Here is a 12,499-nt window from a genome sequence, read left to right on the forward strand (position 1 = left end):
TTATGAATCGTCATTTGAGAATCTACACTCGGTTACTCCACACAGTCACGCAGAAAATATGTCGGTTGAAGCTAGAGCCTTTTTTCGCCCTATCACAATAGTCCACTTTCGTTAAGTAATCAGATTTAAATACCGTTAATACTACTTGGCCAGAAGGAATTAGACCACACAGCGATGTCACTGACAGGTGGCTATCTCATTAACTCAGCTATCAACTAACATAAGAAAAAAGGATCATGGGGGACCAACAGGCATCGATTAAGGAAGTTTTCTATATAGAGGGAGCAAGTAGCTACAAGTAGGACAGTGGGGCTTTAATGCATACAAACTTTATTCAATGTCATGTTATAAATCTTGTTATTCATCTGTTACAAATGAATGTATTTCAATAGTCAGAATGCGAATTGCATACGTTCCTTGTCGCTAGGTATGACAAACATTATGGCTTGTCTTACCTAACGAGGCACTTATCAATAATTTATGCATTAAATTTGATTACATTACGAAAATGGCCTATCCTAAAATTTGAAAAAATTAAAAAGAACACTGATGGGACTCACATACAAACTAGGCAATTTTAATAATAAGAATTATAGTTGTGACTACATTCAAAACACACTTCAAAATTTGCCATTTTGATGGCTACTTCTACTATTAAATACAAATTATTTTTAAAGGCGAAAGTGTGGGTATGACTATGAGATTTTCCTTAAAGTATTTTCTACAAAGTAGTATAAGGAGTGATAAGTATTATGCATGGTATAAAATTGAACATCAAATATGTCAAATACTGAACTATTTAGAGTTTTTCAATTTGTATAGTAAGCAAATAACTACCGTTGGTGAAGGTGATGGGACAAACTATCACTTCCGAGGCGATCTGGATGTAGCTATCTTTCCAAAGCGAAGCTGAGGAAAGATAGCGTATATATTCTGACCGACGAGGAAGTGATAGTTTGCCATCGCCTGAAACCAAAAGGTGATTACTTGCTTTATATTCCACATCTAAAACAATTTAACTACAAAAAGAAAAGGACGTGTATGCATCTACATAAAAGACACCATGCCCAAATTCACACCAAAAAAATAAACAGTTTAACCCAACCCCTTGAGGGTACGGTGCGCGCATGTGTTTCTTTTAATTGCGCTCATTGGTAATGCGCGCTTAATTACGCCTGTTTTAGTGCTCTCTTGGATAATCTTCAATGAAAGTGCGTTGCCCTATGTAGATAGTACCTCTATCTTCACTGAAAGGGCGTTGCACTGTGTAGATAGTAGTACTATCTACACAGTGAACTTTTTGCTTCTCCCATCAATAATGGGCTAACTATCTTTCATCACGTGATTTACTTTTGACCAATCGTAGAGCAAGATTCTCAGTATGTGGAATATAATTCAAGCTAACTTGCCACATCGTCGTTCAGGAGGCAGTCTGCTAGTCGAAGGTGACCAATCGCAATCAGGGCCTCCTTCAACTGTTCACGTTCTCTTGACCTCGGTGTCCTGTTCCTCCATGAATCGAGCATATCACGTGTTCCCTCGTATGTGACAGTTGTGTATTTTTCGTTTGTTTGTATGTAACGTTGTATTACCGCTAATTCAAAACCCAATTGCCTGCCCAGATCAATGATCTCAACATTCTTGTAAATCTTCTCAGCTACTTTCTCGAGAATGTCGACAAATTCCTGCTCCCTGGATTCTTCGGTAGGGCTATATTTGTATGGAGAAAATATGAAATGTTACTCATTATATAATAATCTCACCGATTTTACAATGTGTAGCAGTGGTTTCAAGTTTGAAGTGTGAAGCTTATACTCGAATCAAATAACTGTGATTGTATGTAAATACATAATCTGTATTTCCTCTTGACTTGTCTTCTTTTTTTAATTCGTCTCAAAATACAAGTATATTTTATAATACGTGCCTTATGGATAAATACTCTTATAGGATTTTCCGGATATTTCCGAAGCATAAGCATGGATTGTAATTCTTTTCATTTGTTCTCTCTTATTTCCTTGTTAGATACAATAAGATACAATAGTACAATTTTCCTCTTTTTTTATGATGATTAATGATGATCGTTTTACCTAAGATATGCTTGTAAGTAAGTAAACAACCAGGGGATTGACGGAGAACTGGATCATCATGATTAGAATTAATGCCTTTACCAAATGGTATGAGCGCATTGACTTGGTTTCGAACCCGGGACCTCCCGTTTTAAAACGAGGCCACTGCTCTACAACTAAATCATCGCGCCTTGTCATCTAGCCAGATTATATGGTATATTTCATTTTGTGTGGCGCGGATGACAAGAGTCTAAATGCAGAATATTAATGAGTGTCAGAAGGACGTAATATCGTCAAATTCTTTAAAATGTTGTTATTTTGTATTAACTTTCTTCCGTTGATTAAGATGGGGGCATTTCTCCCAAAGTCAATGTTGTAGTCAAAATTGACGTTGATGATGGCATTGCTAAACCGTTGAATACAAATAATGTACGAGAACGCAAACAATCCTCACGTATATCGAAAATTATTATTATTACTTAAAATATTTTAACGTATTTAGACAGACAAAGGCTGCGTTCATGCTTAAATTTTGAAGGTAGAATGAGCGATCTGAAACGCTCATCGTAAACGCTCATCGTGATCGCAGTTCCACGATGTAGTGTTCATGCTTACTTCTCTGGCTCCCAAGGCAATTCTACGTGTGTGGCCTTAATTGGTCTTCCAGCTGGATTCGCAAACCTTCACTGTGCATGCTACGTAGACCTACTAGAGGTCAGTGCGTTGACCCCATTTAAACGCGTTTACAAATTGTAAACGCATCTTTTTGTGAGTTTACGATCGGCGATCGTGATCGCCGTTTTTCGGTGATTCTACAAAAGTGAGCTAAGACGCAACCGTGTTTTAAACTAAACGCGTAACAGATGCCTGATTCTGGCCGTCAAAATCAAGCATGAACGCGCCCAAACATATTGGCCCGAATTCACAACGGAGGTCTGAGGACAGACCCGGTTTGATCAGACCAAGGTTTGTACAAACCTCGGTCTGAGCTCAAACCTGGTTTATTTTCAAACCCATTCCACAAAGGAAGGTTTGTATAAACCTTGGTCTGTAATTCCCAAACCTCCGACCAAGGTTTGTAAAACTAGTCTCAGCCATAGGGTTTCTAACATAATTTTTATGGGCTAGGGTTTAAATGTTAAGAATTGAAAAAACTGTTAAACTAAGCATTCTTAGTACGATCCGGACATCTTAATGAGCAATCTTGAAAAGATGATGGTTAGAACATCTCTGAAATAAACTTTTGAATTGTATTTTCATGAATTAATCGAACCAAACTGGCGCGCCGATGCAGAAAGTGCCCCACGTACTCACATTTGTGTGGTGCTGGTGAAGCACTCAATCTGACCCAGAACAAATTGACATCGGCACCTGAAAACCTTCGTTAGATAAATACATCTAAGGTTGTCAAGGGCTCTTTTAAATTAACTGTAAGAGTCTTATTGTTTTGGGGGTTACACATTCTTATCAATAAAATCACCTAATAATAATAATAATAATAATGATTTAATATGAATTAAGTTTTTATTGTGATTAATATATTAATTCATTTGATTGCAATTGTTAATTACTATACATCTATATAGTTATTTTGTTAGAATGGTCAATCAATTATTATTTTAACTAGTTCCCCGTTTGTTTCCCCAACTGGCTATTTTTTTCACATCAAAATTGCAACTGGTAAATGATTTGTTTCCATATAATATTAATTTTTAAAAATTCCTCTATGGCCATCTTTTCTTTCTCTCTCCCTCCCTGTCTCTTTCTCTGTCCCCGTCCCTCTCTCTTTCTACCCATTTTTGTTCTCTCTCCCTCCCTTTCTCTATTAATTCTTTTTCTTTCTCCCCTCTTTCTCTATTCATCTTTCTCTCTCTCCCTCCCTGTCTCTTTCTCTGTCCCCGTCCCTCCTCTCTTTCTATACCCATTTTTGTTCTCTCTCTCTCCTTTTCTCTCTCTATTAATTCTTTTTCTTTCTCCCCTCTCTCTCTCTCTCTCTCTCCCTCCCTTTCTCTCTCTATTAATTTTTTTCTTTGTCCCCTCTCTCTCTCTCTTCTTCTTCTTCTTTTTTGCAATGAAACACATAATGCAAAACCATGCAAACTGCAAACACACACATCTGCACCCCCCCCCCCCAAAAAAAAAAAAGGGAGAAAGAGAGAGAGAGATAATCTGACACATATCTATTTCAGTTATCTTTGTAAATATATGAAAGCAAGAATATTGTATTTGTATTTTCATGTTTTACATAAATAATTGAGCATACAACACAATAGTAATCTACCGTTTGTTCAAACAATGCAGTTCACATTTGTAAATTTTGTAGCATGCTTATATAAAATATAGCCCACTAGAGGTTAAGAGAGGCTCTGGAAGGCCAATTAAAAGTCTCACTGTAGCGCTATTAGCAGAAAGAAAATCAGAAATACAACAAAATGGGTGACGAAAATTCAAATTTGCAGATAAAAGTTCTTTAATTCTGACTTCGCTTAGTACAGTAAATAATATTTGTTCAAATACTCTCCCCTAGCTGCCAACCAAATAATTTATATTGACCCACCCCTCAACTCAGCAGTACAATGCTAATTATAGTTAAATCGGGTGCATTTAATCTATAGAGAACACTTAATTACAAATACCGTCAGAGTGACAACAAATACTTATCAACTAAACATAACATCAAAAATATTCAACACCCAGGTTCTTGATGTAATGCTGCATAACTACGAAGTATTGTGGGAACACCAAGGAGGGGCCGTATTTTGAAATACTCTTAGTATTGATGAGGCATGGAACGTCCTCATCCTTGCATTTAATAAATATGCGCTCAATCACACATCTCCCTTTTTTGTGTGTGAAGTGTTAAAGCCCCACTGTACTACTTTTAGCTACTTGCTCCCTCTATATAGAAAACTTCCCCAATCTGTGCCTGTTAATCCCCCATGATCCTCTTTTTCTTATGTTAATTGAGAACTGAATTGATGAGATAGCCTCCCGTCAGTGACCTTGCTGGGTTGTCTAATCCTCTTTGGCTGAACTAGTACAGATGGCCTTTAAAGCACATCTGTGGTCGACCCTCTGAATGAAGAAATGGCTTCTGATGAGGCAGAGAAGGCATGGATACCTGCAAAATTGAATGAACAAAATAAACAATATCATAAACAATATTTTTAATTTCGACTTGTTCATTTTTTTCTTGGAGGGGGGGGTGGGGGGGGGGGTAATACTATAGAAAGGATACAATGTATTGTACACATAATCAGGAATTATTCAATCCTGTGTCACTAATACAAAAACTATGAGGTTCCACTTGACAACAAACTAATCAAGTTGCATCCAGATATCAAAAACATTAATTGTGATTTGTGAACTGAAATTTAAAAGCACATGAGCTCGTTTGAATTAATTACTTAATGCGAGTTGTTACTATATTACCAAATGAACATTCCTAACATGTCACATGTTGGCCAAATACAAAAAAGGAAACAAGATTGATTAAGAAAAAGAATAAACAAATGTTTTCATATAAAGAAATAATCTACAGTACCTACCCTATAGTCTATCTCCAAGAATCAACTGTTATTCATATGCCCTAGCATCAAGCTGTCAATTCAGTGCACACTCAGAAAAGATCCTGGCATCGTGGCTGCTACCAGTCCAGGCCACCTTGCAACGATACTAGTTATTTTCCCAGCATAATCACAGACAACCTGTCAATATGAAATAACATGTTGGCATTCATTAGTTATGAAAACTCACTCATTTCACACTTCAGATAGGCCGTGAAATGTATAAATTTCACTTGTTATTTATGGTAATTAATGCAAATGCAGTTGAATATGTGATAATTGCTTTTCAATATCTATTCATACAACAAAAATTGGAAGAAAATTCTAATTACCCTATATTTATTGACTGATGAAGTATTTCTTCATTTTTAACTCATGTTTTCATTGTTTATCTTGTAACAATGTAAACAAAAATAATCTCACTTTTAACAAAACATTTCGAGCCTAAAACAACAAATGCTTTGTTTGTGTGTGGGGGGGGGGGGGAGGGGGTACCCACTCTCGCATCTTTTTATTTGAAATGAACCTGTTTGTTTTTCTATAGTTTAAAATATATAGTGGTAATTGCCATTGATCAATTTACATGCTTCTCTTTGTTGTTTTTTCTTTCATTGATCAATGGCAAAATCAGTGGCCCAATTGCCATGGCCATCAACAAAATATCAGAAATCTAGAGGTCATATCCGTATTGCCAATAGAAGGATGGAACAAGTTTTGATTTTTCAAATTTCCCTTTCGTTAAAAAGATATTAACGAGTGTTAGGATTTTTAAGTTTAACTATCCATTGGATATTCTTAACTGTGTACAAAGGCAGTGAAATGAGTACCTGTACGCGAATATTACTTTAATATCCATTTGGCCACTAGAAATCTTGCATTGGTCACCAATGAATTAGCATGGATGTACAACACACAAGACTGGAGAGTGTATATATCTAATGTGAAAATTTTGCAAGGTACAAAAAAAAAGGTCTAAAGGGAAAGCCGTGCTGGATCCAGTCATGATGTATTCATTTATTCTCACCTGAACATCGATGGAGTACCTGTTCTTCCTATTGAAGTAGTACCTGGCTCTTGCCCCACCAGGGCTCCTGATGTAAACATGTGTCCCATCAACAGCAACTCCTGGAAATCTGCAGTACTGGAAAAACTGCTTCTGAATAGTAGTCACTATTGCCTTGTAACTTGTAGGAAACTTCATGACTTGTCCCTTTCTTCTGACAACAGCTTCGGAAACATCCCTCACTCACTACTCTCCATTCGGCAAACAGATGAATATGACACGGCATGCCACCTCCTCACGGTGCATCCTTTAGATCGAATTACCTTTTTAAAAAAATTAAAAAAACAAGCATTCAAATAAATCATTTTTTTGCTGGTTTATGCTATTATATTTTTACATCCCCAACTGTCACTGTCACTTTACAAAAAAAAAAATCCTGATTTCTAGATGTGGTGTGAATCAATTTAACGTAAAAGACAAAATTGTCTATGCCTTTTCTAATCTCCTTCACGGCTTCACCTTTTGAAAAATAAGTTTAAGTAGTTAAGTAGTTTTACACAAAACAAGAAATCACAAACCTGTTTCCAACACATAATCTGAATAATTTCCTCATGTATTAAAGCCAAATAACAGTATTGGGAAATGCCCCACACACAAATTATGAACATTAATGCTCCCATCACCTACAGTACCATGTAAAAGAATAAATATCATAACTAATCTATCAATGTATCGAATATGACAGAAAATGCTTAGAAATTGAATAAATTTATGTAAATGCACATGTGTATTGCATTGGGGGCTTGCACAGTCGTAGGCAGACCAGCGAAGCGGGGCAAACGAACAGTGAATTTAGGCGGTCAACATGAATTGAAATATTTCTGCATTTTAATAACGACACTAGTCTAGGGTTGGATTTTACAACAGAAGCCCTTTTTTGTATAGCTATGTTAACAATATTCATCAAGTAGTTTGGCCATGTTTTCAGCAACTTTCCCAATACAGAATTTGAATTCAAAGTAGCCTACCTCAATCTAAAACAAAAGGCTCATCATCCAGCGGGTTTTCCCAATCTCAGACTCAGAGGCCTCTGCCCGGTTGTGCTGCTATATATTGCTCCAGCTCCTCCTTCAGGTACACCAGCTCATTATGCTGAATCAGCTGCATTTCTACCATCTTTATTAGAGTGAAGATAAAATTAAACAAATGTTTAAACAATGTTTTTAAATTAAAGAAATGTTATTACTTGTGCTTGTGACTTTGTGGGTGATCCTTGCTCTGGAGACTAAGCCAGTTAATTAAGACAATCAGAACCAGATCTAAATTTAATAAAACTAAGCTTTGCTTGTCACGACTCATACTAGATCTAGTCATAGACAGAAATAACCGTCCGAGTGATATGGGTCATTTCTTTAATAAAAATAATATTAAAACTGACATTTGTTGACATTCTATAATCGGAGGTCTAGTGGAGCCAGGCGTAGTCTCAGTGAACAACCGGCGATATAGAGAGACTGAAGCTTTTGGTCCATGCCTGTCAGTGTGATTCATTTTGGGGAACATTGGCATTGCTGATGCCATTTTAATTTCTATTTATTTATTTTAGGTACCAGTGTCAGTGAAACAAGTCAAGTGATAGACATCATTGCCAGGCCTATACTAGGCTAGAGCCTGGTATTATTATCATTATCATGAATTTGTAATAACTAGTGTAGGTCTAGGCCTATTCTAATAGGCATGTGTCATGGCATTGCTGACAACAAGACGAAATTAAACATGACAGTCATACTGACATACTCAGATATAGCCTACTGTAGGCCCGGCTAGGCCCAACTCCAGCCCAGGGTCAGAGGGTGCGAGCTCCCCCGCCGCCTTGGGCGTTGGACTCGAGCTCCCTCGGACTCAGTCCCTGAACTCTGGAATTGAGAGGCCGTCGGATATGTAAACACCGAACATTTCATGGAAAATGGAAAGTTATAAAGCATATCACATATTGAAATCTCAGTAACGTGAAGAGTATGGATTCGACTACATGACTACAGGTTTTATACTTACGATTTTAAGGAAAGGATCGAGAGATTGAGAGATTTCAATTGCACTAAAATCGGGCTGACCAGATACTATCGCAGATTGTTTAGGCGGTGAATTATTTGGATAAAATCAATCGAGCATAAATTATCTCCACCCAGTGCTGCATCCTGATTGGTTGATAGCTCTCAAACCAGGTTTGAGAAATTACAAACCTCCTATCTGAGCAGTCTGTAAATTTCGGGTCTGATGACGTACATAAACCTGGTCTGAGGACAAACCTTGCTTTGTGAAATGTAATTTCAGACCAAGGTCTGAACTCAAACCTGAAACGCGTCATATGACGTACATAAACCTTGGTCTGAGGACAAACCGGCTTTGTGAAATGCATTTCAGACCAAGGTCTGAACCAAGGTCTAAAACGCGTCATATGACGTACGTAAACCTTGGTCTGAGCTCAAACCTTGCTTTGTGAATTCGGGCCATCCAGTCTTGACTAGAGTTCTGCCAGTTCAAGTGTGATTAATGCTCTAAAGCATCACCGCGCACAGATCTTTACATTTAATACATGAACCTGTTATGCTAACCGTAAACATTCATTCAGGGAATGCTAGTACATTTCTATGCAAATATACAACCATATATGAATTATCCCATCAATGATATTTAATTAAGAATGATAAGCTAATATTCACATCAGCGATTAAGAGATAATTCGAACCTGGCTTTAGCAGTGGAAACTTCACCGGTTGCTGCTGATGCATCTTTAGGTGGACTGCCAGTTGATGTGGATGCTGACGGCATTGGGGACGCGGAATCTGTTTTATCTGGTGATGCCTCGGTTGTATCTGATTGGAGTTATGGGACATTGTGTTAACTTTGTACAAAAAATATATATTCAGTTTTTGATTTTATTGCTTGCATAATCATGGTGCATTAGAAATGTAAAAAAAAAAATTACAGTCTAATTACACACAAAAACATTTTCAAGTAATTTAATCTTGTAACTTCAATTTAATAACGTATAATAAAAATAATCATGCTATTTGGTACTTCGATTTCGTTTTAAATTGACAGGAAATTAAAATTGTCATACAATCCTCTGCGTGAAATGTGAGTCATTCTTCAACACTGAACTATTAGAAAGTTAGAGCTGTTATAAAAAAGAAAGGTGTTGTGTTTGTGATGTTACAAAATCAAGAGACGACGTCTTTTTTTATTTAAACCACAGTTGCTGCTTTTCACGTACTAAAAGGATTTAAGTTAACAACGAAATACAATGTTGAGCTAAAAAGTGAAAGAAAATATATTTTGTATTGATACTTTGATATCCTTTCCAAATATGAGGAATGTATTTTGAATTCTCACATAAAATTCTACTCAACATGTTTTTACATGTTCTGGCGCATTCATACAGGCCTATGTTTTAATTGTGTTTGTACTGTACATATATCCGCATAATTATGACATAGATTTCAATTGAAAAGCTTAGTGTAAACAGTACGATAAATAGCGATTAAACAAACAAATTGTAGAGCACACACAATGTGTGCTGTATCTCATAAAAAAAATTAGCAGTTTGTGTTAGTTAAAATCCGTATAAATGTCCGTCCGTCCGTTATTTTGTTTGTATACCTCTTAACACATTTTGTGCTTAGTTTAACATTGAATTGATGTGGCAAAGAAATCTTGACTAATATTCCCGGTTGAAAGTAAATGTCAATGTCAGTAAGTTTAGATACAAAAGACAAAATAGAGCCAAAGTCAAGATTACCGTTTGCTTCTATCTCATCCGTCAATGAAAAGGAACATTTCATTTATTCTGTATTCAGGAGGTTTATAGCAACCAAATGTTTCGACACCTTTGGTGGTACCTTTAAAAGTGACTATAAACAGTTCCCTATGGTGCTTTTTCTTCATGCCCTTTAATTGTTCTCAATATGTCAAATGTCCATAGCTGACAGATTGAATGAATGGCAAACGTTTGTGGACCTATAGGCTGGTTTGATTCTATCACATGTTATTTACCTTCTAAGTGCATGGGAACCAGGAGCTGCTTTGTTGTGCTTTGTTCCAAGATGAAATGTAATATCCCTTTAATTTTTACAGGGGTTCGTCTATTCACTGTGAACATCACATTGTGCTCAGTCAGATGGCAAATCTCAATTTCCTGTAGAGTCTGAGAAATAATCACGTATATATGTAAATATACATATGATTATTTTTGAAGTATTTAAATGACCCACATGCTGGCTCTCTTTATTTCTATATATCTCTACCTTATCTACCTCGGAAAATTCATTTGTAACGTTGCTGCTAGATCACTTAAAAACAAAAAGAATGCAAGATGAAAATCGTCAAAGAGCTATTGAATATATTAAGTTATATACCTCTCTTTAGAAATCTAGTCATCTGATTGGTCGAAATTGGAGTCGTTATTTTAGCCATGCCCGCCTACCGGTTAATTTTTTTTTTTTTTAAAGATGCCCGTTTTCCTGGGTAACTGGCCGCATAAGTACATTTTGCTGAGATTCCCATTGGTTTACGTGTAACAGGTTTCTTTGTGCGAGCGCGAATACCATCCAGTGCTTTTTGTCTGCGATTCCCGAATAATCGCTACATTCAGACAACTTTTCAGTGAAGATTTACATACAGCGTCTCATATTTGTTGTGATGTTCTAACCAGTCTTTACTCAAGAAAAGGATAAGGTAAGAATTATTTGTATATTTGTTTGTGAATTCGGTATATAAAAGATATATCGACTGCTTTAATATTCGAAGTAAGCATAGCTGTTTCTATATACTGGCTCTTGGTGACGTCCCGACGCGCCTCAGGGTTATAGCAGGATGAAACGTCCCCTTGAGCCTATAGAAACAGCGATGCTTCTCATAGCAGTTAATATATCTAGACTATATTGAAGATCATCATTCTGCCATACATTCAACTTTCCACTATTAAAAATAATTTGAGCGAAAAAACACAACTAAAGTTGGGTAACATGCTATCCACTGTATTTTAGGTAAAATGTTGACAAACTGATCTGGACAACTGAAATGCTAAGTGGTGTGGGCAAAGTAAATTGCCACACTGCAGATAATCAACCAAAAAGTGCCTAACTCTCCGATTGCAAAATTATGGGTTACATATTATGTGGTCAATCAATAAATAGCTTAACCAGCTGATGTTTAAAAAAAACATCATCCGATTCTATAACTAAACAATTTTTGAGAACATATAGGGCTGATGGCAAATGATGCATTTTTCATTTCTTAAAAAGACCGAGATTTTAGTTTGATAAAAAGAACAGGTTGATTTTAAAGTTTTCATTTAAATGTTACCATAGCCTTGTCTTTCATGGTGCTTTCTGGGCAAGTGATCTTGAATTCTCCATAACGCCACCTAATTAAGAATTGCTCTCCCGTGATCGGAGCCATAAATCCAGGCCGCACCTTGAAAGTTGAGAAAAAGGATTGAATAGTTTAAGTTCAAATGCATTTTCACTCAAAATGTGTAAGCTATAAGTTATAGAGAGAGAGAAAGAAAGAAAATCAAAATAAAGCAGGGTATTGAGACATAAACAGATAAATTCAGAACTACAGAAGTTTAGAATTCAAAAGGCCAGGAGAGGATCTATTGAAGAAAAGTTATCTGCTAACATTACGATAGATAATTATATTAGCCATCGTAATGATATTTTTATAAACATTAATGATAATAATAACGAAATTAATAATAATAATTATAATATTTATAATGATAACAATATCAATTTCTACTATTTTCCTTATTATTTTTATTATTATCTCTTAACATCCTTTTATCGATCAAATGTGCA

The 12,499-nt window shown here is 36.1% G+C and overlaps 1 protein-coding gene and 1 long non-coding RNA gene across 2 annotated transcripts; both read right to left on the reverse strand.

The window, feature by feature from the left end:
• Positions 1-1,345: 1,345 nt before the first annotated feature.
• Positions 1,346-12,107, reverse strand: LOC105446914. Its single transcript, XM_030996470.1, has 4 exons — positions 12,003-12,107; positions 10,692-10,842; positions 9,385-9,511; positions 1,346-1,710 (listed from the first exon to the last, which is right to left on the reverse strand). Exons 1-4 carry the CDS (start codon positions 12,096-12,098, stop codon positions 1,401-1,403), a joined length of 684 nt encoding a protein of 227 aa, XP_030852330.1. The 5' UTR covers positions 12,099-12,107; the 3' UTR covers positions 1,346-1,400.
• LOC115928693 lies at positions 5,022-8,984 on the reverse strand. The gene is made up of 5 exons (XR_004066182.1): positions 8,691-8,984; positions 7,664-7,811; positions 6,657-6,958; positions 5,615-5,773; positions 5,022-5,187 (listed from the first exon to the last, which is right to left on the reverse strand). It is a non-coding gene; the product is annotated as an uncharacterized LOC115928693 (long non-coding RNA).
• Positions 12,108-12,499: the final 392 nt, after the last annotated feature.

Source organism: Strongylocentrotus purpuratus, unplaced genomic scaffold (genome assembly GCF_000002235.5).
Source record: "Strongylocentrotus purpuratus isolate Spur 01 unplaced genomic scaffold, Spur_5.0 spur5_scaffold_3, whole genome shotgun sequence".
In the NCBI taxonomy this organism is placed as follows: Eukaryota; Metazoa; Echinodermata; class Echinoidea; order Camarodonta; family Strongylocentrotidae; genus Strongylocentrotus; species Strongylocentrotus purpuratus.

Excerpts from the sequence above, each read along its gene's own strand:
- LOC105446914 (XM_030996470.1), bottom strand. The coding sequence starts at position 12,098 with ATGGCTCCGATCACGGGAGAGCAATTCTTAATTAGGTGGCGTTATGGA. Across the intron at positions 10,843-12,002 it reads CCATGAAAGACAAGGCTATG|ACTCTACAGGAAATTGAGAT; the intron begins GTAACATTTAAA and ends ATTATTTCTCAG. Across the intron at positions 9,512-10,691 it reads GGTTCCCATGCACTTAGAAG|ATACAACCGAGGCATCACCA; the intron begins GTAAATAACATG and ends AACTCCAATCAG.